The sequence below is a fragment of the Mercenaria mercenaria genome, chromosome 9, assembly GCF_021730395.1.
Source record: "Mercenaria mercenaria strain notata chromosome 9, MADL_Memer_1, whole genome shotgun sequence".
NCBI classification, from domain to species: domain Eukaryota; kingdom Metazoa; phylum Mollusca; class Bivalvia; order Venerida; family Veneridae; genus Mercenaria; species Mercenaria mercenaria.
In genome coordinates, this window is record NC_069369.1 from 71,915,924 (window position 1) to 71,942,059 (window position 26,136).

Here is a 26,136-nt window from a genome sequence, read left to right on the forward strand (position 1 = left end):
GGAAATGTGAGATAACATTTTGTGTTCTGAATCCAAAATAAAGGAAAGAGACAAATGCTATGCTGAAAAAGTTTTAAAGGGACAATGCCCCGAAGAAACAAAATTTTATTAGTGGGACGTGACGTTTAAAAGTGGTCAGGAGAATATTTCTGACGACTTATGTTACAGACATGAAAAATAACGCTCAGTCACATTTAATAAATTAAATAGCTCCTTGATAGGGCATCAGTTCAGTGTCCAATTTCTTCAATACGCCAGGAACATCATATGAACAGTATTTATTTATTCTTAGGAAGGTGTAAAAATGCATTTAATGGTGATAAACATTGAATCAATGGTACTCACGAGTTGTATTGATAAACTGAGTGTGATATGACAGCATCATAATGACGTTGGGTCGCTTTTGAGGTGATGGCGTTGCCTAGGAGACGACAAATAAATATTGTGCATGTTCTGAAATCTGTAATTTAGGTATTTGCATTCAGTATGTTCATATCCGTCATATTTTGAATTTTTAGCAAAGTGAGACCAGAAATAAAGAAATGAGAGCACTTTTCCGGGTATTTATTGAACACCCCTCGTATAATTGTTTACCCGTGGTCGCTGTTTCAGGAACGGAAACTGGATCAGCAGACGAAGTAAATTCGGGATTCTCGTCATTTACGTTGATGATATTCACTGTAAGTGTGGACGTTCCTGTAAAACCACTTGTATCAACGGCTCTGAAGTTAGAAGGATATGTGAAATAACATTTTGGACAGCTGGCCTATAGCAACAGTCAAAACCGTTGTGGATGTCAAGGGAAATGTGTCTGACACACTGAGGACAATACAATATGTGTAGGTTAATGCATAAGAAGATTATTGATCATTTTAGACATGTAGAAAACGAAGGCACGAAATTTAAAAACAGTTCAGAAGACTTTTGTTTGGTTTAGAGTCACATTTTCATATGAATTCTTATCAGGCTTTCCAGAAGTATCAAATTAGTTTTTAGGCTTTCCAGAAGTATCAGAACTACTTTTACAACTTCTCGAACACCCCTCTTACTAGATCTATTAAGTTATATAACTTTCTAATATCATAAAAACAAATACTGTGCAAAACTTACTTTAAAGTTATTGTAAAATTTCTATCCCCATTTTCATAATCAAACTCGGCTTTGGTCACAACCGCCGTACTGTCGGCATTCACATCGAATTTTCCATCGTCTGACTGTTCCACAATAGAATATGTGAAGCTGGTGTCTCCGTCGGCATCTGAAGCTTCGAACGTATATACTGTATGACCAATGCTAACAGTCTCCATGATTTCCTTTGTATTCGACTCTGGTAATGTCAACTGTGGAACTGACAATACAAAACAAAGCTTGTTTAAGATAAAATTATCATAACCATTTTTTGTCTGCTTTATTCTTTGTTCTGTAAGACATTTTGGGGGAAAAGTAGAGACGATTTTGAGATAAGTAAATACTATTTTGGGGAAGAATAGAGACTATTAGTGTGTTGGCAGCTAGAACCAAATATATTTTTATCTTTCCCAAATTACCTTAAATTGCATGTAAATAGGGAATTCAATTTTGTGTCTAATGGTTTCAAATGCACTTAAATGGTTATAACAGCTGACGTTTGTGACCAACGCAACAAATTACATTCTTACAATTTTCTGACTCATAAGTACCATTATTTTCAGTGAATTATCGCTTTTTTATCATCACAGAAACCCGTCAGAGACAATCCTACAATATCTTGTTATCTTACAACAGAAATTTAGTGCAGATGTCACCTTCCGCGCGTCGTGACATGAAATAATTGAACTATGATCGAGAAAAACAGAAAATAAAGCTTATTTAAACTCATTAGGCCAAATCCATAGGGACATGTAATACCATATTATATTACTTCAATGAATGGCAAGACATTACTCCTTAAAGTTTGCAAAACACTACTAACCAGTTTTAATGTTAAACATAACTGTTTGATTGCTTTGTTGGCTGCCGTCATCCGCTTGAAATACTAAATTGTACTCCGACGTTCTGGTAAATGATAAAGTATTAGCAACTGTTACTGTCCCAGTGCTGCTGTTGGCAATCTGAAAGTCAGTGCCTGTATTCCCTAAAATAAAATGGAAGTTGTCAATATCAAGTAATTTTAATGAACAGTTATATGCTTATAAATATGATTTGTTAGTGTTAAGTCGTATCAGGGTCACGTGTCTAATGAGATGATTCTAAGAGACAAATAAAGAAGCACGGTCTGAAAAACAGGAATAGACTCTTTCATTCATGTATTTTTAGATCTATTTAGTACTGTTTATTATATAAGATACAAACGCTGGAAGATGTGGTATATTCGGCAGAGATAGAAGAGGTATGATCTTGGAGACATTGTCCTAAGTCAATTAACAAAGAGAACATGTACACACACTGCCTCAGAAATCAAGTCTGCAAAGTACTTACTGGAAGTCCATAAATATTTACTGAGCTCTAGATTGCTGATAAAATGTATGCAACTTTCGATATAATTTTTGGAATGGACTACATATGTAACAGTGTTTGTCACAAACCTCTTTCTATCTCACAGGTAAGTCAGTGTAACAACAGCTACATTATGGTAAAAGAGATGGTCAATGAAATATTTACCGTCAACTATGATGTAGTTCATTGAATCCCCATCATCGGTCGCTTGAACAGTATAGACAGTAGTACCTGAAGGGAAAATAATTTGTTGGAAATTTAAAACAGTTTTGTTTTCATGGGGAAAAAAGACGTAAGAATCAGATGTAAAAAGAAAAGTAGTAAATACAGATTAACAGTGAGTAGACAAAATATATGAGCCGCGCCATGACCAGCATGGATCCAGACCAGCCTGCGCATCCGCGCAGTCTGGTCAGGATCCATGCTGTTCACTAACAATTTCTCTAATTGCAAAAGGCTTTGAAAGCAAACAGCATGGATCCTGACATGGATGCGCAGGCTGGTCTGGTCGCAAATGCACTATGTTGGTTTTCTTATTGCGCGGCTCATATCATGTTCCACCTACTGGTGTTTTGCTGACTTGTAACACTTTTATTTTATATGACTTTTTCTCAAATATAAAAAAGGCAAAAAAAAGAAAAACAGAAAATATAAAAATTGAATAAAGGAATTAGCTAAAAGTTTCTGATGAAAGGCATTTAAAAATGTTTTGTTACTATATTTACGAAAACTGTTGATGTACTGTTTGGTGCAATGTTAAGAGTTGGTTAAGATATATTTTGCATGGCTCTTCACCGCCGTTTCGCTTACATGATCTGAAGCCGAATTCTATCAAATTGTAATTCAAACTTGTTTGAAAAAAGTAAACACGATTTACTATGGAAATGAATGCTATTCGACATACTTTTTAAGCTTATTCTAGATATTCAAGATCTACACTGAAACACGTATTAACTATGAAGCCTTTTAGGCACAGACAGTAAGAACTAAACTAACAACTATCCAGTCACTATGTTATTCTCCTAATCTCAGTATGAAAATCTTTTGTTGACGATGATGTTATCACAAGACATAGACTTTCTTTAAAGGTTCAAATTGTTATTTTCTCTTATGGTTGCCATTGTAAGAAAAGTGTTGTCATAAGAAAACATATAGGTAAGGGTTTAATGATTTGTAAAAAGCATTTATGATATTCATTTGATATGTTGTTTTAAGTTCGGTAGTTCTGTAGAAGTATAAAATGATATTGCAAAATAGTGTGGCAAATTAATTTTAGCGTCTATTTATGCTAAATGATTTACACACATTAAGGGCAGTAAGTTGAATATACCGTCCATTACAGAGGTTTCTAAACAGAAATCTTTTCTCTGGTTGTAAAATAAAAATATTTTGCATTGAAGTTATGAAACAGAATTTGAAATTACATAGAAGGTCTATTTCTAAAAGAATTGAATAAAATAATAATAAATGTGAGGTTCTGATAACTGTTAATCATCAAGATTAATCCTTACCCTGCTAAATTTCAATAATGAACTTGTCGATCTTTCAATTTGGATAGTACCATTAACTGTTAAAAGGGGTACACACCAAAAATATACTGACAGTTGTGCAGGCTGATCATGATCTGCACTGGTCGCAAAGGCAGAATCACTCGTGTCCAGCATGATATGGGTTAATTAATTCAATGTGGAAACAAACAAACCAACTATTTATCGCGTGTTAACTTTTCTGCTAAATTTTTGTTTTTCGTATTATAGACAACGTCAATTCCATTAGCGTCTTCTAGACTAAACACGACGTCATCATCAAAGTGTCAATACGAGGGCTGTTCAAAAATAACGTAGACTTGTTGTCAAAAAAAAAACCGCCTTTTTCGTAAAGTGCAATGTAAGAAATAAGATTGTAATTCGCAATTTTGTGTGATTCGGTCGTATAGTTTTGTAACATTCTTGCTAAAAGGCGAGGCGCGTAGAATGTTTTAATTAACATAGTTACGCATATCCGACGCAGTCGCCTTTTTATTTATCATTATTTCGACCGCTAATGTTCCCCTTGTTTACCTGAAAATATGCAAAAGTACAGCAAAACGTCTAGGCACCATGTACTGAAAGTATGGCGTCATTCGAACATGGGAGGCGGAAGTAAAACCGTGAATATTATTGTTTTAATATAACGTTTGTAACTTCGTCATCTTCTCTCATAAATAATCAGACAGTTGTTATGTAGACATAATCAAATTAATAAACTAATGAAGCAGACACCATAACAAGTTTCGGTCATCTGCGTCTTGGTTTTCAGGTGGTACAAACGATTCGCAAATGACCCAGAGTTGCTAGAAGTAAGCGAAGGTCGACGTTGAAAACAGCAAATCCGTGATTCGACGTTAACGTCAATCTATGACGCTTTCGATAAAGAACAACTACTCACAGTGCGCGCCCTGTATGAAATGCTTGGCTTAAGAGTTCATACTGTTTTCAGTATTATCATCAAACAACTTATTATTACCCAGGTATTGTTAATCAAAATTAATAACAGAAATTTACAAAATACAAATTAATGCAAACTTAAATGAAAGCATCTCGATAAAGTCACGACGTCGTTATCGTCGTTGAAATATGATCACCGTGCGCCGGGTTCTGTAAGTGACTGTTTTCGAGGAGGTATAACTTCTGACTGTATGATCTCAATCACGTCAAATTTGCAGTGAAATTAGTAGAAAGTGTGCATATCATGATTGTGTATTCCTTGTTTTGCTTCATTCAAGTACCAATAAGCTAGAGACAAAGTCTAAGCATTTTTAACAGCCGTTGTACACTAGCAACAAAATAAAAGGACGTGCATAATCTCTATATTGCTGTCCAGCCATGTATCATATTTCATGAAAATTAATTTTAATTTTTACGTAGTCGAATAATATTACTTTTTGTTATATTTTTGGAATATTTATTCCACTTGTTACGTAGTCGAATAATATTACTTTTTGTTATATTTTTGGAATATTTATTCCACTTGTTTCTGCTTTAACAAAATAAAAATGCATCCACAATTTTCATCTTGTAATCTATCTAGGTATAAAGTTTCACCATAAAATATCATAATTTGTTTACATTATTGCAACATCCATTGCTACTATTCTATCATAACTTTGTTGCCATAGAAACCACCTTTTTGCCACAACAACATAAGGAAAGGGCATGCTAATTCTCTATATAGCCATCTATAAATGTACTAACAAATTCTGTAAAAAGATGCTTAGGAAGCAAAGAATGCAACCAAGCAGAATTATAACAGACTCGGTTTAATTGAGTAAGTTCATGAGAGGTAATGAAATATGCAATACCTCTCACGCCCCCTAGCATCGGCTAAAGCGGAACTCTATTACACATCAATTGAATGGACTCCGTGATCCCAAAGAATCAGAAAATATAACAACACTGAATCCAAGTACGGGGAGACTTTTTACAGCTGCCACACGGCACTTAAAGATTGCTGTTGTGATAGTTGTGATAGTTAATAAAATCTGTAAAAAGATCCTCTGGAAGTAAAAAATGCAACCAAGCAGAATTATAGCAGACTCGGTTTAATTGAGTATGTTAATGAGAGGTAATGAAATATGCAACACCTCTCACGCCCCTAGCACCGGCTTAAGCGGAACTCTATTACACATCAATTGAATGGACTCCATGATCCCAAAGAATCAGAAAATATAACAAAACTGAATCCAAGTAAGGGGAGACTTTTTACAGTCGCCACATGGCAGTTAAAGATGCTGTTGTGATAGTTAATAAAATCTGTAAGAAGATCCTCTGGAAGTAAAAAATGCAACCAAGCAGAATTATAGCAGACTCGGTTTAACTGAGTATGTTAATGAGAGGTAATGAAATATGCAACACCTCTCACGCCCCTAGCACCGGCTTAAGCGGAACTCTATTACACATCAATTGAATGGACTCCATGATCCCAAAGAATCAGAAAATATAACAAAACTGAATCCAAGAAAGGGGAGACTTTTTACAGTCGCCACATGGCAGTTAAAGATGCTGTTGTGATAGTTAATACAATCTGTATAAAGATCTTTTTGAAGCAAAGAGTGGAACCAAGCAGAATATTAGCAGTCTCGGTTTGATTGAGTCTGTTCATGAGAAAACATGGCTTGTATCTTAAAAACCTATCGCAGGATCCCACTATGTGTGATAGACAGACTGACGGACGGACAAATGAGGGCAAACAAATCTCTTTCCAATGAAGCAGGGACTAAAATAAGAATAATTATCCGCACCTCAATCTATAGGTCAAAAGATTTGATTTCGATCAAGTAATACTAAATATCAATACAACGATGTAATTTTATACCAATTTAGCAAAATAATATACAATTTTATGTTTTAAATATTAATGTAGATATTGTCATACGTCAGACTAGTATTTTTTCCAAGATACAGTGTAATAACGGTGTGTTTGCTTAAATTAGAATGACGTTGGCTATGTAACTATTATTGTTTCTGGTCAGATGAATCCCTTAACTTGTTGTAAAGTAATTTATCATTTAAAATAGAAACCATTAACTTTTTTATAAAATGGCACTCTATTTGTCAATGAAGGTTCTAAGGGGAGCGGTGGTCTAGTGGTTAAGGTGTCGGCCGCTCAATCCAGGGGTCATGACTTCTCATATGACACCAGTACTGGTTTTTCCTGGAAGCGGACACGACAGTGGTTCCAATAAGCTTGTAGCTTTCATCACAATCGAGCTAAAACAAATTAGTATAAACTAATGAAGGTTCTATGTACACTGCCGTATGAAAACATCTGCAGATGTCACTTATTTATATATTTTGGTACTTGTATCATATATAAATGTTAAGTTCTGCTCAACCCAGGGACTAGAATTTACAGATGAAAGTTTACATTTCCACAACCCTCTAGGATGCAGTTCAATCAATTCGGCCTGAAACATTTTGGGCTACATGTACTTGTCCATCCTTTTTCCTAGTATAAGGATGAAAACTATATACAGTGTAACTTCCGAAAACCGAACGACCTCCGGACCAGCCTAAAAGTTCGGTTTTTGGAAGTTTCCGGAATTCAGAAGTTCGAAAGTTTGTAGGCAAAGTGGACTTGGTGCACAAGAGTTGTTTTCTCACACGTAGGATGTAGGAGTTTATTATGCTTTTTAATTTTACAATTTTATTAAAAGTAAATAATTAATTAATTAATTATAACATTAAGGATAATAAATAAAATAAATAACAAATATAAAAAAAAAAAATATCTTGAATAATAGCATTTACGAAAATATTTTTCACTTACATTTTACCATCTTTGGAGTCGGGGGTTCGTCACATTTCGTTAATGTTGACAAGCATAGTTTAATCGATGTAACTAAATGAACTAAAACACCTATCTTCTTTCGTTCAAAACATTAAAAAAGTTTATCACACTAAGATATTTAATTTATCACGTTTTCATAATTGAATACAAATGAAAATATCACTAATTACTTCCTTTCTTAGCATCTTATGATCATTGGATTATCTAGCGTGTCAAAAAAAACAGGGGCGCTGATAGAAACAAAAGGACATGTTAAACAGCGTTTTTGGATTAACAGGTGCACTTTAACCCGCAAAAAATTTGCTGTTGGGTTTTTCGGATGTCAATTTTAGTGTTAAAATATAAACGGTCCTTCAAAAATCGTCCGGTTTTCAGAATTCGGAAGTTCCGATTTTCAGAAGTTTAAAATATATAGAAATAAGAGCAGAAAAAATCGGGACCTTTAGTTTCATTCGGTTTTCAAAGGTTTCCGGTTTTCGGAAGGTCCGGTTTTCGGAAGTTACACTGTAATTGTTTACCTGTGGCCGTTGTTTCAGGAACGTAAACTGGATCAGCAGACGAAGTAAATTTGGGATTCTCGTCATTGACATTGGTGATATTCACTGTAAGTGTGGCCGTTCCTGTAAAACCACTTGCATCAACGGCTCTGAAGTTAGAAGGATATGTGAAATAACATTTTGGGCAGCATTACTTTAAAGCTTTCAATTAATGAATTGTTATGTTCTTTCAGGAAACAATGTGTTTGGTAAATCACCCGTGTCAACATATTGCCGTTTTAGAAGAATATCATATATTCAAATATTATTATCAATGATGTACAAACTCACTGCATGGAGATATTATATTGTGTCGTGTTCCCTTCAAAGTCGAAAGATCGTCCAGAAGCGACCACAATGGCTGTATTTCCTCTTTGTTCAAACGTGCCGTCGACGGACTGGGCAGTTATGCTGAATGTTGGAGAAGTGTCACCGTCGTCATCGGTATAAGCATATGTATATAAAGTGCTACCAGCGGCGGAAGATTCCGGAAAATCCATAGGATTACTAGTGAAGTTAAATACTGGAACTGTCAAAAACGAGTTTTACAATTATATCGGGAAGGAATTTATACTAAAAAGCAGTATCTTTCAGATAAAACATAATTCATTATTGTCGTATTAAGTTATTCTATTTTGTAGAAAAATGAAGGTTATACTTGTGAACCATCAACCCAAATACTAAAACTGAAGTAATGCAATATAAAATGCTATAATTATGCTTATGTAAACATTATTCTACATGATTGTCAGGTTTAACACCGTATTAATGTGAACTATCACTAAAATGGAAGTATTTCCTGTTATAAAATGACTGTTACTTTATTGTAATTGTATGTCTACATATACATTTACTTTATATTTTTAGCCATGATCAGCATTTTTATTAAAATATTTCAGACTATCTACACATTTAATAAAAAATAACAAATGTATATAATGGTGTTCAACACTGGTGTTCAACATTTTTCTCGTATTTACCTGTCTTGATGTTATAAGTAAAGAGTAAGTTTTAAAGTCACTGTCGCCGACAGTAACTGCTTCCGATTTGATCATTGAACTAGTGTTATGCTTTATTTACCTGGCTTGATGTAAATAGTTAAAGCGAACGTTACTGAAAATTCACTGTAGCTGACAGTAACTGCTTCTAATTTGATTATTGAACTAGTGTTATGCTATATTTACCTGTCTTGATGTTAATAGTTAAAGCGAACGTTACTGAAAATTCACTGTCGCCGACAGTAACTGCTTCCGATTTGATCATTGAACTAGTGTTATGCTTTATTTACCTGTATTGATGTTAATAGTTAAAGCGAACGTTACTGAAAATTCACTGTCACTGACAGTAACTGCATTGAAATAGTGTTATAGGCTAATGTAAGTTATGTTATATTTACCTGTCTTGTTGTTAATAGTTAAATCAAACGTTACTGAAAATTCACTGTCGCTGACAGTAACTGCTTCTAATTTGATCATTGAACCAGTGTTATGCTATATTTACCTGTCTTGATGTTAATAGTTAAAGCGAACTTTACTGAAAATTCACTGTCGCTGACATAACTGCTTCTAATTTGATCACTGAACTAGTGTTATGCTAAATTTACCTGTCTTGATGTTAATTGTTAAAGCGAACGTTACTGAAAATTCACTGCCGCTGACAGTAACTGCTTCTAATTTGATCATTGAACCAGTGTTATGCTTTATTTGCCTGTCTTGATGTTAATTGTTAAAGCGAACGTTACTGAAAATTCACTGTCGCTGACAGTAACTGCTTCTTATTTGATCATTGAACCAGTGTTATGCTATATTTACCTGTCTTGATGTTAATTGTAACTGAACATTGACTGTTGCTGACAGTAACTGCTTCCGATTTGATCATTTAACTAGTGTTATGCTTTATTTACCTGTCTTGATGTTAATAGTTGAAGCGAGCGTTACTGAAAATTCACTGTCACTGACAGTAACTGCATTGAAATAGTGTTATAGGCTAATGTAAGTTATGTTATATTTACCTGTCTTGTTGTTAATTGTTAAAGCGAACGTTACTGAAAATCCACTTTCGCTGACAGTAACTGCTTCCGATTTTATCATTGAACTAGTGTTATGCTTTATTTACCTGTCTTGATGTTAATAGTTAAAGCGAACGATACTGAAAATTCACTGTCGCTGACAGTAACTGCTTCGAATTTGATCATTGAACCAGTGTTATGCTTTATTTGCCTGTCTTGATGTTAATAGTTAAAGCGAACGTTACTGAAAATTCACTGTCGCTGACAGTAACTGCTTCTAATTTGATCATTGAACTAGTGTTATGCTTTATTTACCTGTCTTGATGTTAAAAGCAAAAGCGAAAGTTACTGAAAATTCACTGTCGCTGACAGAAACTGCTTCTAATTTGATCATTGAACCAGTGTTATGCTGTCTTGATGTTAATAGTTAAAGCGAGCGTTACTGAAAATGCACTGTCGCTGACAGTAACTGCTTCTAATTTGATCATTTCACCAGTGTTATGCTTTATTTGCCTGTTTTGATGTTAATAGTTAAAGCAAACGTTACTGAAAATTCACTGTCGCTGACAGTAACTGCTTCTAATTTGATCATTGAACTAGTGTTATGTTTTATTTGCCTGTCTTGATGTAAATAGTTAAAGCGAACGTTACTGAAAATTCACTGTCGCTGACAGTAACTGCTTCTAATTTGATCATTGAACCAGTGTTATGCTATATTTACCTGTCTTGATGTTAATAGTTAAAGCGAACGTTACTGAAAATTCACTGTCGCTGACAGTAAATGCTTCTAATTTGAGCATTGAACCAGTGTTATAAGCTAATGTAAGTTATATTCATTTACCAGTCCTGATGTTAATAGTTAAATTGAATGTTGCTGAAAATTCATCATCGCGGGCAGTAACTGTAGCTGTTATGCTTGGTGAATCTGGGTCGTAATTTAATGTTGTATTTGGAGATACAGCTCCGTTTGTATCAACAGAAAGGTCAGACCCTGGAAGAAAAAGAATTTACGTAAAATGTGTACCCCTGAGCCATTAAATATTCAAATGCGTTGATTACAAAAAGCAAAATATCAATACTTGCAGTTCATTCTTAACCTTCAGCCTGCTGACGGCAAGTGATTTGCAAGCTGAATATGGTCTGCACTGTTCGCTATTCAGTCAGTAGATTTTCAGTACATACTCCTTTGAATAATATATGGTATTGCCCAAATTGAATGATGGACCAGTCCATTTTATTTAGCAGGGTAAAGGTTAAACGGAAATGAGTAACAGTATCAAGACCGTGTATGAAGATAAAATTGTGACTACCGATATCTAACACAATTATTACGATAAGGCACATCTTTAACAGTAAGGTCGTTTGATATAGTTATATTGAATCCTAACCTGAAATCGAGTATGTTATCGCATCTTCTTCAGGGTCTGTGACGTTCTGAGATACGTCATAAATAGTGCCTGAAATATATAACATGTTCTAACATTTTGATTTAAGTCTTTCAACTCGGAAACCACATTCAAGATATTGTACCAACCTTAAGGAACTGTCTTAAATGAGCTTTACAAAATTATAGCTTAACCAGTTATATCATGTGTACAATAAGATAATAATTTCAAATCATACATGGAACACTACTTTGCTTTGCACAGGACTTTATCCTATCAAATGGTTTATTTTTTATGTTCAGATATTCGTCTCCAACTTATTTATTATATTATCTAATGTCCAAACTGGTTTAGGTATCATGAATCAATGAAACAGTCGATTGAAAAAAGACAAGTATGTGGTACAGACATGATTTTCACTGGTTTGATAATTCCGGATGCAATATAGCTAAAAGTAACGACTTAACAGCTTTTAATGTAATGACGTGAAAGATGTCAGTCAAACTGATGTACTTCTTCGGATCTAAACTGAGGCTCTGCTAATTTTCAGAAAATGATTTAAAAAAGCGATTTTTTTCTTACTTGAAAATGGACAATTCTTTACATTGAATATGCCTAATATGATTTTTCATAATTTGTTCATACAAATATAATTGATATGACAAATTGCCTGTAACATGTTTACTTGTGGGGCTGAGTAGACTTCATTTTACCAGACTCGCCAATACTTGCTGTACATGTTGAGCTGAATAAAATAGTGACTCATAAATATTATATCTAACCTGATGAAGTACCAGACTCTACATTTTGAGATGCACTTGTGGGGCTGAATACTGGGGCTTCGTTAACGTCTGTCACATTCACTGTATAGGTTATATCTGCGTTCTGGCCGGTACCTTCATCCGCCCTTGAAACATGAGAAGAGCTCATAAGGCCTTACAGGCTAAAAGTCACCATAGCAGTATCAATACCGCTTGTTTATACATAGAAACGGTTGCTGGTTAAATATTTAATGTACTCAGCAACATGTGAAATATAAAAAAAAAAATGTAATGAAAGTGGATATCATACTCATGAAATAAACAATAGCACGGTAGAACAAATGAAATGACACTTTAACCTATTAAATATGCATAGAGCGTTCATTACCATTATGGTTTTCATTCGTTTAGAATTGCATATACAAAAGGCAATATAATATTTTAATATTTTACCCGATGAGACACTAACGTGAAAGGCACTAGACGTATACAATTACATAAAGTTTGCACATTACTGAAACCACTCCTCTTGATGACTACTTATAATTATGTTTGTTATATTTTTACTAATTTCGCCGTTGTCCGCATCCCGATAACATATAGCGTAATGTGGCAGCTATGTATCAGAGATGAGTTATTTTCATGGCCAGCAATTAAAAAAAAAACGGTAACGGCTATACGTAATTTATCTAGTCCATTGATTGATCTTTATCATTTTGTGCACGAGTTTCGTAAACACACAATTTTCGATTTTAATGTATATTTACGAAAACATTAAATCATAATTATCTTAAAACTAACACATTTTATGTGTGTTGATTCATCCACGAGTGGCAATAGATACAGCATATACTCGCATGCTTACCTGAGAACAAGTGTGTACGATTTTTCTGTTTCAAAATCTAAGGTAGCAATAAGTTTGAGTTTGCTGGTGTTCGTTGGTATGTCAAATTTTCCGGTGTCTGGTGTCTGGCTGACAAGTGTATACGTGGTAGCATTATCAGCAGCCAATGTTACGATCACAGTGTCTACAGTTGTGTTCTCTGCCTTGCTGATGGACTGACCATTGGTCGGAGTAGTCCATGTGACCACTGCAGATGAAAAATTAAAATTAAAATTAAAAACAGAAAAAATAAAAAAGCAACCTACATACTTTTCCTAGAAAGCTGAGATACTGTTTGCATTTCCCTAATCAAAACAAGTAAGGTTGTTGCACATTTAAAGTCGAGTTGATTCTTTCTTGAGCGAAATATCTGTGTGCTGCCTTAATATTGTTGGTATGTCTTAAGGTCACAACACAATTAAACCAGTGTAAGCACCATTTGGTTTCATTTCACGGGTTTTCACCGTTTCAAGACGACTCTCCTGTAGTTGTACAGTGGCGTCATGATTTTTTTTTCTTTTTTCTTTTTAAAAATTTCTATGATGGATAAAATATGTACCCTACAATCTTTCCATTTAATATAAAATCAAGTAAAAGGGTGTGTGTTGATAAGAGTGATATAGCTTACAGTGTGTTTTCAATAAATACAGTCTGAATCATTGTCTGAGGCGAATATGCAACATCTGAAAACGTTTTAGTTATAAAGAACTTGATACAACTGGCGTAAATAACATGAAAATTGGACTAGAAATAAGAAATAAATATATGTTTGAATAATATCCTTGTATTGAAACAGCAGCCTTTTTTAGGGCAACAGTGACGTAATAATAAAACATGATTCAGATCCTTAGCCATCACGATATATGGAATGTCAATAACAACTAATTGCTAATTGTCTTGTCGACAATACTTTGAAATAACTACTAGCTGTTTAAATATTTAATTGTATTTTTGGAATTGAATTAAAATACAAAAAATATCAAACAGGGAATCCCAAAGCACCAAAAACGCGGGCCTCCTCAAAACAAAACCCCCATAGCCGCAGACGCGTGCACCAAAACACACCACACAGCACCACACACACACACACACAGCCAACACATTGGAAAAAAACGAACAAACAAAGGAACACACACACACACAAACAAAGCCAACACATAAGGACAAAACGAACAAACAAAGGAACACAGTGGGGCACCGCCTTGGAACGGTCAGTGGCAAAAACACCACTGGAGAGCTTAAACCGGTTTATGGTGCGCACCCAACCTCACTCTTACCCCCACCATGTTCCAAAGACACGGGACAGTGTAAATAAAAGTAATCCCCTCCAGGTGAATCTCTTACGCACGTAATGGAAATAAAAAGGTATAGCATGTAAAACACAAAAATGCTCGTGTATAAATATATAAAAAGCAAACCTTAAGAACCAAAAACGTATGTACTCAATGCCTTTTCAGAAGACAGAGCAATAAGAGAAACACCCTTAAGGGCCCGACGAAAAGTACCACGCGGAATTGTATTTAACGTAATTTTGCCATACATATCATAATGTGTATTGCCAAGACGATAAGGTCAATGTATCTAAGATGACTGCCGTTTACAAATATCTAAAGGACCCTATGAGCCGTGCCATGAGAAAAACAAACTTAGTGGCTTTGCGACCAGCATGGATCCAGACCAGCCTGCGCATCCGGCGCAGTCTGGCCAGGATCCATGTTGTTGCTTTTAAAGCCTATTGGAATTGGAGAAACTGTTAGCGAACAGCATGGATCCTGACCAGACTGCGCGGATGCGCAGGCTGGTCTGGATCCATGCTGGTCGCAAAGTCACTATGTTGGTTTTCTCATGGCATGGCTCATATCATTTTGTTCGAATTCCGATTTTCATCTTTCTTCCACCAGTTGTAACATACCATCAAACTAGAGAAACTGGCCGAATTCTACTCCGTGTGGATCTTTATTGATTGCAACACTTATTAATCATTATAGACAATTGTGTGCATATCTTTTTATTTAATGGACAAATTTGGCAATAAATTACAGAATATAGAAATTTATGTAAATTAACACCGTTGCATGTGATAGCAATATAAAAACAACAAGACAACAAGAAAATAAATAAGACGTTACTGCAAAATCAATGTGGACGCTTCCTGCACAGCGTTTTAATGCATTTTATCAATATCTGAATATTTGTTGTTGATCCAGACCAGCCAGTAGTGCACAATTTTCTCGGTAAATGGATATAGTCCGTTGTGAGCCTATTACTGTGAAATCATCCGCGAATATTAAGATAACAATCATGAACTGTATAATATAACATGATATTATACCAATTATGGGTTATAAATATTGTGTTCTTGTCCAAAAAAAATAAGTTTTCTACTATTCACTGTTGTTAAATAACCAAAAAGCATTATATACAGTAAATTCTAACACGATCAGCAAATAACCTACATACATGTAGAGCAAAATCCTGCATTCTAACATGACTCGGTTTGATTTCCAGTTAAGGAGGTAGGTTACCTTGTTACAAGGGTAAATTCAAATTAGTTGAACCGCAGCATCTTTTTGTATTTCGTGTAATATGAAGTTTTAACTGCTAAAATCTCAGTTCTTTTGTCTCTGTCCTCTTCAAGTTCAATTTTTATACGGGTTTGAAGAAAAGACCCTCCAAAGGTATTCATATTGAAAGAAAAAGGGGAAATGCGGATATTTAACACTTTTCAGTGTATTTTGGTTTCATTGATATCTGTAGAAGTCACATAATCTAAATTTTACTAGTATGCACGTTAGCTTTCTAATATACGCTTAAAATGTATATGTCGCGGGCTCGTGTTTCCATGGTAACGCATTTTCTCCATTTTTAAACAATTGTATAAAAAAATTGGGGTTTCGACGTCTTCATGCCATTTGGGTTAAAACCAAAATGGAATATTTGGGAAATTTTTTGCAAAATACCCAAGCACTATACTGGGACCCATTTTTCTTAAGTTTAAAGTAAACCCGGCAACAAGGTGTTTTTAAAAAAGGCTTATTTTGTTTTTGTCGTAATTTCTTATAAAATAATATTGAAAGATTTCTTTCACTGATGTAACTTTAAAAAAATTTTTTTCTACCTAAGTTATATTTTTTGTTATTGCATTTTTTAAACAAATTTTAAGTTGAAACTTACAGCAGTAGCCCCTTGGCATTTTTTCATGGAAAATGTCAGATTTCCGATTATTCTATGGATATTTTTTGAAAGAAAAAAAAAAGCCGAGCTGTGTTTCTTAAAAAGACTAGTGTAACGTTTTAATTTTACATTTAGATACATTAGTCACGGGGTTTGTTTCATGGATCATCAATTTTAATTCAAAAAACCACAATTTTTTTGAAATTTGAACAATTTTGATTTTTTGTTTTTTTGGAATAAGTAACAATTTTAAAAGGAAAACCCGAAAATGGTTTTACAAAACAAAAGCCCCAATGTTGTATTTGAAATGGCCCGTAACAAGAACATTCCCTCCAACTATATTCCCCAAAAACCCCCTTTGGGTTTCCATCATCCATTTTCTTACTCCCCCATAGCATTTCAATAACCATAAAGAAGCAAATATTGATTTTAAAAAGGGGAAAAATCATACAAAATATTTTAGCAAAAATTGGTTTTTTGAAAATAGTTTGAAAAAAGAAAATGCACAAATTACGTACTTTCAAGATAAAAATATTTAATTTTTGGGGGGTAAATGACACGTAACGTATGCGTCAAGACGTCATTTTAAGGAAAATTTTTTTGAAGCGTTTTTGCGGAATTTTTTCATCATTTCTGCTATTAAAACCCTAAGGTCAGATCGAAGACGGGGTATGATTTGTTTTCAAAGAATAAAAAATACAAAAAAATTTTGTTTGTCCCTAAACGCGTGTAAAAAGTCACGTTAGCTTCCGGTTGGACATGGTACTCAAAAGAAAGGTAACCCACCTCCTTAAAACAAAGAAAGGGAAAACAAACTTGTAATTCTGCGAAAACAACGGTTGACGCGCGAGAGCATTATGAAGTCAATTTTTCGTCAAATGCCCCCTGAGTCGATAATTTTCCCGCTTAAATGAAGGAGATAAGGGGGCTCGGAGCAGGCCCCAAGGGCCCGCTCGGAATCGGTTTTCGGTAAAGCAATATACTTTACATTGGTGTGGATTTGAAAGTTTCGCGGAAGTTTAAAAAAACGCACCCTGCGAACTTGTGCTCCAGGAAGTACTTCTTTCCGGTGAATACGAACTTTATTCAAAATTTCTAAAAATTTTCATCACTCAACAATAATGAAAAATGATTTCAAATTGTTTAAAAAAAAAATTATTTGCATTTAAAGATCAAGCATCGGCCAGAAAAGGAAAAAAGTCATTAAAAAGAAAAAGAAACGGGAAGCAGTAAAGAGTCCCGTGACCCGGCTCCCCAAAAATTTTCAAAATAGGCATGGTGACCTAAATGTAGATTTTTTAAGTGAAAAGGTTCTCCCGAATTCTTGCGATAGTGAAAAGTTTCTTTGTGCAAAAAAAGAGAACTATTTTTAGTAAAAACATTTTTTGAGCTCGCTTTGGGTTTGCCCTTTGTTATATTATTTTTTAAAATAATAATGAGCGTCGAAAAAAACAATCTAGGCCTTCTTTTATTTTTTCGTTAATTTACCATGGTTTAACGTTCAGATGCTTTTAACAGTTTTAAAAACCCCTCGGCTAAAGCCCCCGTGGTTTTAATTCCCACGCATTAACTTGAACCGTGGTAAATCGACGATAAACCCCGAAGGTCTAGATTTTTGTTTAATTAAACCCCCGGTGCAATGAGTCTCCGTTAGGTGCGTACACGCTCGTAAAAGTAGTTTTTCATTTTTTACCCCTAATTTTATATGTTGTGTGTTTTGAAACAAAAAATAAGTTCCCCAAATGTGATTTTCGGAGAATAACCCCGAGTTTTTTTTGTCCAGCGAAACAAAATATCCCTCAGTCCCCACGGCCCTTTTTGATCATACTTTCGCAAAGAATCAAAAACCCGGGGTTTTTTAGAAAAACCCTTTGGAAATTTTATTCTTAAAAAAAAAATTTTAAGACGCATTTTTTTGTTCTATTTGTCAATTCTCAAACCCCCTGAAAAAAAAAACCCCCTAGATTTTTATTGTTTTAAAAAACATTATTTCAAAAGTTTTACCTTTTGAAAAAAAGCCGTTTAAAATATTTCCTTTTTAGCCCCGCGGAAAAATTGATTTTAAGCGCCCGTAGCAAGGCGGTAAGGAAAAAAAAAACCAAATTTTGTTATTTAAAAACCCTTACAAGAAAGCCTTGACATAAATGTTGGATGAAATTAAAATTTTTGTTGTTTATTTAAAATTCTCAATACCCAATCAATTTAAAGAAATTTTAAAAATCACTTTTCTGTACTTTGCCACCTTTGAGAGTTTAAGAGATTTCAAAGCATAATTAATTTTATCACAGTTTTCAATAATTACAAACTTTAAAAAATAAAATAATTTAAAATTGTTAAAGAGTATTAAAGCCCTTTTTCAAAAAATAAATATATTTATTTGTAATAAAAAATTATACAAATTTTCGACAGTTTAAAAACAGTGAGGCCAAAACTATGTTGTTTAAAAGGATTTAATATTATTTGTTTACTAAAGGCAGGAAAAGCAAACAAAACACCCCAAATTTTTCATTTATTTTATAACTAGAAAAAATTTTTCTAGGTTTTCCAAATGCCCTAAATACAAATTTTATCCCATTTTAAAAAAAAGAAAATAAATTATTTTCTTTTTAAAGACCCGAATAAAAAATTGGTTTTGGAAAAAGAAAATGAAGTCTAAAACCTGGGTTTTCCCAATTGATAACATTCTTACCGAAACGTTGTTTAATATATATACCCTGCAACAAAAGAGTAAAACTTCCAGTTTTTCAATTTAAAACAACTTATTTCTACAATTTAAAACAAAAAATTTAAAGGGGAGATAAAAATTATTATACAAAAGGAGTTTTTTAATTTGCAAATAATTGCAGGGTTTGGACAGCATCTAATTAACTATTGTTGGAAACAAAGAAAAATATTTTTGGGAAAAGGGTTTAAAGTTAAAATTTTGGTCTTAGTGAACAGAATGTTTCTTATACTTGAATGATGGGATTGTAAGATAACCGGTTCACTTTTACCACCCGATCAAAAAGGGGAAAAAACGGTTTTTTTTGAGACAAAAAACTGTATTCCCCGTTTCACAGAAGTGGGGCTACCCATATCTAAATTTTAAATGTGCTCTAGAGTAGAGGGAAAAACCCCTTACAGTATTTCGACAACCTTCTAAAAAAAAAGAGTTTTATAGTTTTTTCCATTGCCCTTACAGATGTTTTAAGTTCTAATTGAAAAATAAAAGTTTTTAAAAATTTTTTAAAGCTGGTGTATATTTTGTGTTAATAGAAAATTTTATTCATTTTAGACTCTTTAGTAAATAACAAGTATTCCCTAGTAAAAAAAATCGTATGAATATTTCCCTTGAGATTTATATATAAACATGTTCCATCTGAAAAAAACGTTAAATCATAATTTCCCCAAAAGAAATTATGACGTTTTCCCAAATTACACAAAAGTTTTAATACAGTCCCCAAAAATTATTAATAATAAAAAGGGGGGTTTTTGTACTTTTCTTGGACAAAAAAATACATGTTATAGTTTTTAAACAAAAAAAAAAAAAAAATCAAAACGTTTTCTGTTTTGATAGATTTTTATTAAATTTCCCTGATCGTTTTTATATAAGTAAAGTTGAAGGTCAGGTTGTGCCTTTTCGGTGTGTAATAGTTTTGTAATTTAAAAAAAGCTTTTTTTTCGCAGCTAACCCTTTTAAAAAAGGGGGCTCGTATTAAATTTAAAAATATTAGTTTTAGTTTTGAATTATTACCCGGGGGCCAACTGCGGGTTAGTTGTTGTTTTTTAAAACGGGTCTAAAATGTAAAAACTTTTTTTTTAGATTTCCCAAAAAAAACATCTGTGAAGATTTGGATTGTGTTACCCTTTTACTATTTTTGGGAAAAGTAATCTTTTCTTTACAACATACGCTATAATGATTGAAAAGTGCAAGTCTGAAAATTTAAAGGGGAAAATATTGTCTTTTATTATTTCTCGGGGGAGGAAGGGTACCCCTTTTCCTTACTAGGACTTTATATACAAAACGTCCATCAAATTTCAAATAAACTTACAAAGACCGGGGGCCGGGCCCTAAAGTTGAACAGTGGTTTAAAATATCGATTAAAAAGTAGTTTTTTTATTCAGCAAGATGGATTTTTTTTACCCTTTAAAAACCTCACTCCCTGAATGAGCGCGCACTATCGTTGCTATCAACGATCGTAAAAACGTTGACATTGTCAGGGTTTCTAATTTTTGCCTGACAGCTTAACAGTAATAATGCACGATATGTCTGTAAATATTCCAGTTAGTTCCAGTTTTTTTTTTTTTCCGAAAAAATATTATCTGTGATTGTTTTAATGCAAATCGCAGCCTTGTTGGAAAGATATTTTTCAATGAATTAAATTTTTCAAAAGAATTTTAGTCTTAATGGGAAAATAATGAAAAGGGCTGGACAAAAAATTAATTTTTTCACACTTTTTTGCAGATCCTTTTTTAACCCCTTATAGGTTTATAACCGTTTAACCCTAACTCCGCGCCACCCCCCCCCCCCCCCCCCCCCCACCCGAAGAACACTCTACCGTGGGGAATGGAAGGAACTTTAAAAAAAAAAATTTTCGAGGTATTAGAAGATGTTGGAACCTATTGTCCCTATTTTGTATGTTCGTCGCAGTATAACTGTTTCCCTTTCTCTTTTTTTTTTAAATTTCCCCAAAAACAAAAAAAAGGGGTAGATTTTATATAAATCTTAGGTTACTACAGAGCATGCAAAACCTCATGGGAAGTTTAAAATTATCGAGATGAACAAAAAGTTTTTTTTCCGTTTCTTTTTATATTTTTGGAATTCCTTTGGGAAAAACAAATACAAATGTAATCTCCGCTAAAGTATCAAAGGGGTGGTTTTTAGGAATATGTACCATTTTCTTTCGTTTTATTGCCCAAAATTTGTATCGCTGGGTTTTTCAGGGATAAAATTTTTGGTTTATATAATTAAAAACTGAACAAAAAGTTTTTAATGAAAAAATGTTGACTGGGGAAAACAAACAAACATGGTGTAATTTGCAATTTAAATATCAAACTGATTTTTAAAAAGCTAATTGGAAAATTAAAAAAAAATTCACAAATAGTCTTTAAAAATTGTAAAAGCATTTTTGAAAAAACCCAATTTTGTCTTGGTTTTATTTCAAGAGAAATTTTTGGTTTTTTAGTAAAACAATTGAAAAAAAGTGAAAGAAAAAGGTGTGTGTACAATTTAAAAATGGGAACGGTTGTTATTTTGACATATTCGGTTTCCCCAATTTTTGTTTTAGGCTGACAAATCTTAAAAAAATAAATGATTTTGGATAAACGTTATTAAATAAAATCACCTGGTTTTCACTTTTTATGAAAAAAAAGCCAGTTTTTAAAAAAAAGTACCACGCCATTTTAAAACTTTATTTTATATTTGTTAGAAAAACTTTTAAAACAGTTTGTCAAATTCCAATTTCCGATCTCTCTTTTCTGGAAAAGTTTATCGATATTTAAATTTCGCACTCAATCAGATCAAATTAACTATAAAGGCACCGCACAGGGTTATACTGTATAAAAAAAAGTTTGCCATTAAAAAAATATTGTCGTTTTTAAAAATTTTTAAAAATTGTTTAAAAGGTTCGAGGCCCCCCATCGCAAACATATGGGCTGAGACGGTTTATATAAAAAATTTTATGTTCCCTTGCCATATCACAATCTGATATGGACAGGGGTATTTTTAAAACTGATTTTATAAAATCGGGAAAATTTTAGTTATGAGCTCTGCTATAATGGGGAAAATTTTTAACTTTTAAAAAATAACTTTACACAATCAGGTGGTTTTTGTCCATTTTTATCTAAAATTCGTGTTTTTACAACAAATTAATTTTAACCGTATGTTTGGTTTATTTTTCGCTAGTTTAACACGTTGTTTTGTTATATACAATTATTAAATAAAAAAATGAGACATATATATGGAAAAATTTTTTGTTGAAAATAAAAAAAGCGTTTCGAGACAATTGCAAAAGAAAATAAAACCCCGTCTTGATGATGATGTTTGGATGTCGAGGCAAAACTTTAAAGTTTCAAAGACGTAGGGCTTTGCAAGGTACGTTTTATGGGATGAGCAAAAAACTTCATCAAAACCGCAAGAATTGATCGTTAAAAACAAGTCAATAACCAGTTGTTAAAACAGGGTTTACAATGGGTTTTGTATTGTGAGCCCCGGGCCCTGGAAAACCAAAATAGTGGTTTGCACCGCATGGATCCGCTGTTCCCAAAATTTCTCTAGTTGCAATAGGGCCTTAAAGGAACAGCATGGTCCTGACCAGATGCGCGGATGCGCAGGGTGGTCTGGATCCATGGGTCCCCCCAAAAACTATGTTGGTTTTCTATGGCGCGACTATATTGTTTTTCCTTCCGGGTTCGTAAGGTTTAGACCCTTCAACCCATTTTTATACGTTATGCCTTTCAAATAGTATTGAATAATTAATGATTTTCTATGGTAATTTACGAGTTGGTATTTTTCCCCTTTTTTAAAAAAATTCCATCTGCGGTCTTGGACCCGCTTTTTTAAAAAGTCACAAGTTAAAAAATTTTTAAATGTTTATAAACCCTATTTACAAAGTTTAAAAGTCCAATAAAAAATTACTATTATTTCCAATGGGCAAAAATCTTAGAAAAACACTATAAAGTCGAGGGTTGGCGGTGGTTGTTATATTGAGGGGGAAATCACTTTTTAATTCTTTATCATCTGCTGAGTAATTCAGTTAAAATTTTACTCTGAGTAAATTTTAGTATAATAAAATAAACCCGCCCCCTTTGTCGATAGGGGAAACGCAATTACGGTCGCGGGGTGAGTTTGATCCCCGGGGGGGGCGTTGTTCTTGTCCGATTTTAAAAAAATTTGGGCTAAATCATTCGTCCCCCACCTCGATTTATGTGGGGAAAAGAGGGGGAAAGGTTTGTATGGTAAGAAAACCAGGGAAAAAAAGGGTTTGGTGGACTGCCCCCCGTAAATACTGAATTACTGTTGAAAAATGGCGTTAAACCAAAAAAAAAAAAAAACAGTAAAAAAATTAACAAAAGACAGCAATTTATTCTTTCAAAATTTAAAAATTTGGTTCTCTTTTTCGCCAATTGGGAAAAGTTGAAACCTGATAGATTAGAAAGAACCGTCTTTAACAATACAAATTTCCCCCCCAAAGATTGTATCGCTCCGGTATGAAGGGATTTTCTTTTTGTGTAGGGCTATCAAAAAGTCAAAGAAAAACGGTTACTGTTTTTTAGAGGCACCCAAGGGGCATGAAAATTAAATTGGAAAATAAAAAAATTTTTAAAAATGGATTCAAATTTTGCATGTGTCGGTTTTGACTTTGTTTAAAAGAGATTTTCAGATAATTCATTTTAAAAATTTGGAAAATTGAATTTTTTATGAGGGTGTCCCAAATAAAATTCTTTAAATTTTAAAAGCAAAAACGGGAGCGGTTTGATTTAACAAAAAATGGGTATTACGGCAAATTTTGGATGTAAAGGCACCAAAGATGACGATGTAGCTAAAAACCGGGGGCCACGAGAAAAAAAAAATAAATTAGTTCTCTTTTTAAATAAATTGTTTTTAAAATTTTGGGGGGGTTTGTAAAAAACGCCTCATGTAAACCCCACCGTTTGATTAATAGTCGACATCAAATATAGTCTGACAAATTTTTAAACCACGGGGTTTTAGGGAAATTTTGTGCGTGACCAAGTACAAATTTTTTTTTATCGAAATCCCGGGGAAATGTTTACAAAAATCCCCCCCCCCCTTTCCCCTTACAGTAAATTTTTTTTTTTTTTAAACATATTTTTTTGCCGCGAGTTTTTGTTTGGGTACAAAGGTGAATCATACTGTGAACCCCGCCAAAAAGTATGCTGCACCAAAATGCACGCCGCCCCCTGTAATCATGGTTATTAGGAATAAATCTTTAAGTTTTGGGGGTATAAAATCATTTTGCTTGTATGCTTTGTTGGGACATTAAATATCAGGAAATACGGTTTAAGAAAAGGTGGATTTTAAGCTGTATTATAATAAACATTCCCATTTTTTTTATCTTTTTTTTTTGGTACTTTTTTGTTTTTTTTTAAATTTGGGGTTTAAAATTTAAACACGAAGAAATTTTGAATTTGTGCGGGTTTACTACACAAAGCGATAGCATGCAGGTTCGCCAAATTCTGGCATTGTCTTTGCAGAAATATGAGGAGATGGTCTTAATGTCATTTATTCTGTAAAAAAAACACAAAAAAACAAACATAATTAAAATATTTTTGTAGGACATCGTTTTGTACATCGATTTATAGTTCGATGACAGCTCATGAACATTACCCAGTTTTTCGTGTTGTTTTTGTTCTGTTTGGCACATTTATTTTATCTACTAGAAACATTGATGATAGTAAATACTCGGAAAGCAGGGGGTGGAGAGAGCCTTTTCGCTGGTCAGAGCCTCGGATTCTCCCTACCTCCCCCCTCTTATATAAAAATATCATAAAAAATAGAAAAGAGTTAGGGTTGGGGCAGCCGGCTCGCAGCATACGATTAACCTGTCTTTCTGGGTAGTTTTTAGATGAAATTAAAACAAAAAATAATAATTATAATAATAAAAATGCGTAAAGATTAAGATAACATGACAAGTATTTGTCATATTACATATGAATAGTCCATTCTGTATTCTGTCTTACTGCATATGTTCATAAATAGTCCGGTATATTTTATGTTTCTTTCGGCATATTGATTGCTTAAGTACATGCATATTTGGAAAGAATTACGATATTTCTGTCTATATATATTTCGAAGGCGTTCTATTGATGCATTATGTTATTGGGATATTGATTGTTATATGAACAGTAGTTAACCACCATCTTTGAAACCAGTTTAAGTTGTTTGTTTGGTATTAGTTATATAGTAAAGGAGAGAAATAAGGCGTGTATGCGTATATAAACTTGACTTTATTAGTAAACATACATTATTTGCATTGATCTGATTTCATCAATTTAGAATTATTTTATTGTCGTGACTTAAATGGCGCTTACAAATTGAAATCTTTATTCGGGGTACAGTAAAGAAAGTCTTCTTTATTAAAATGTTTGGCTCAAGTCAATTCTAATTTCGTTTTAATTTTTGTCCGTGTTGTGAGCAATATTTAGTGATCCACAAAATATTTTATTCTTGTATACTACGGCAGTATCAAAATAAAAGCTCACTTGTCTAGGTTGACCTTCTCGTATCTGCAACCTCGCGCTCGGTTGGTCATCTCTTATTATTGGTGTTGTTGGGCGGGCGCTCTTTAACCGTTAGAGGGGGCCTTGTACCATGTGGTCGGCCATTCACCTGGTCCATGGATTGACTGTGTCTTATATAAACAGGGTTGTTCAACTTATCGGCCATACGATTATTAGTGATAAGTCGAAAGTTGCATTTGTTATATGTACGTGTAGGTCCGTACATATTTTTATAATTTGTGGATCACTTTGCTACAAACCTCTAACACATGGGTTATGTTGAAACAGACATGTAAATCCCCCCTGTTTTCTTACGTTTCCAGTCTGCTGGTTAGCTCAGTCAATCGCTTGGATGGATTATATTATT

General features: G+C 33.6%; 1 protein-coding gene across 1 annotated transcript in view; it reads right to left on the minus strand.

The window, feature by feature from the left end:
* Positions 1-713: 713 nt before the first annotated feature.
* LOC128559578 (protocadherin Fat 2-like) overlaps positions 714-26,136 on the minus strand; it is a 28,860-nt gene continuing 3,437 nt past the window's right edge. Inside the window, exons 2-11 of the mRNA XM_053551677.1 lie at positions 13,359-13,584; positions 12,515-12,639; positions 11,736-11,804; positions 11,189-11,338; positions 8,631-8,868; positions 8,322-8,449; positions 2,641-2,706; positions 1,952-2,113; positions 1,111-1,348; positions 714-819 (exon numbers count right to left, since the gene is read on the minus strand). Coding sequence (XP_053407652.1) covers positions 729-819; positions 1,111-1,348; positions 1,952-2,113; positions 2,641-2,706; positions 8,322-8,449; positions 8,631-8,868; positions 11,189-11,338; positions 11,736-11,804; positions 12,515-12,639; positions 13,359-13,584 — 1,493 coding nt within the window. The 3' untranslated portion in view covers positions 714-728. The remainder of the gene's footprint in view (positions 820-1,110; positions 1,349-1,951; positions 2,114-2,640; positions 2,707-8,321; positions 8,450-8,630; positions 8,869-11,188; positions 11,339-11,735; positions 11,805-12,514; positions 12,640-13,358; positions 13,585-26,136) is intronic.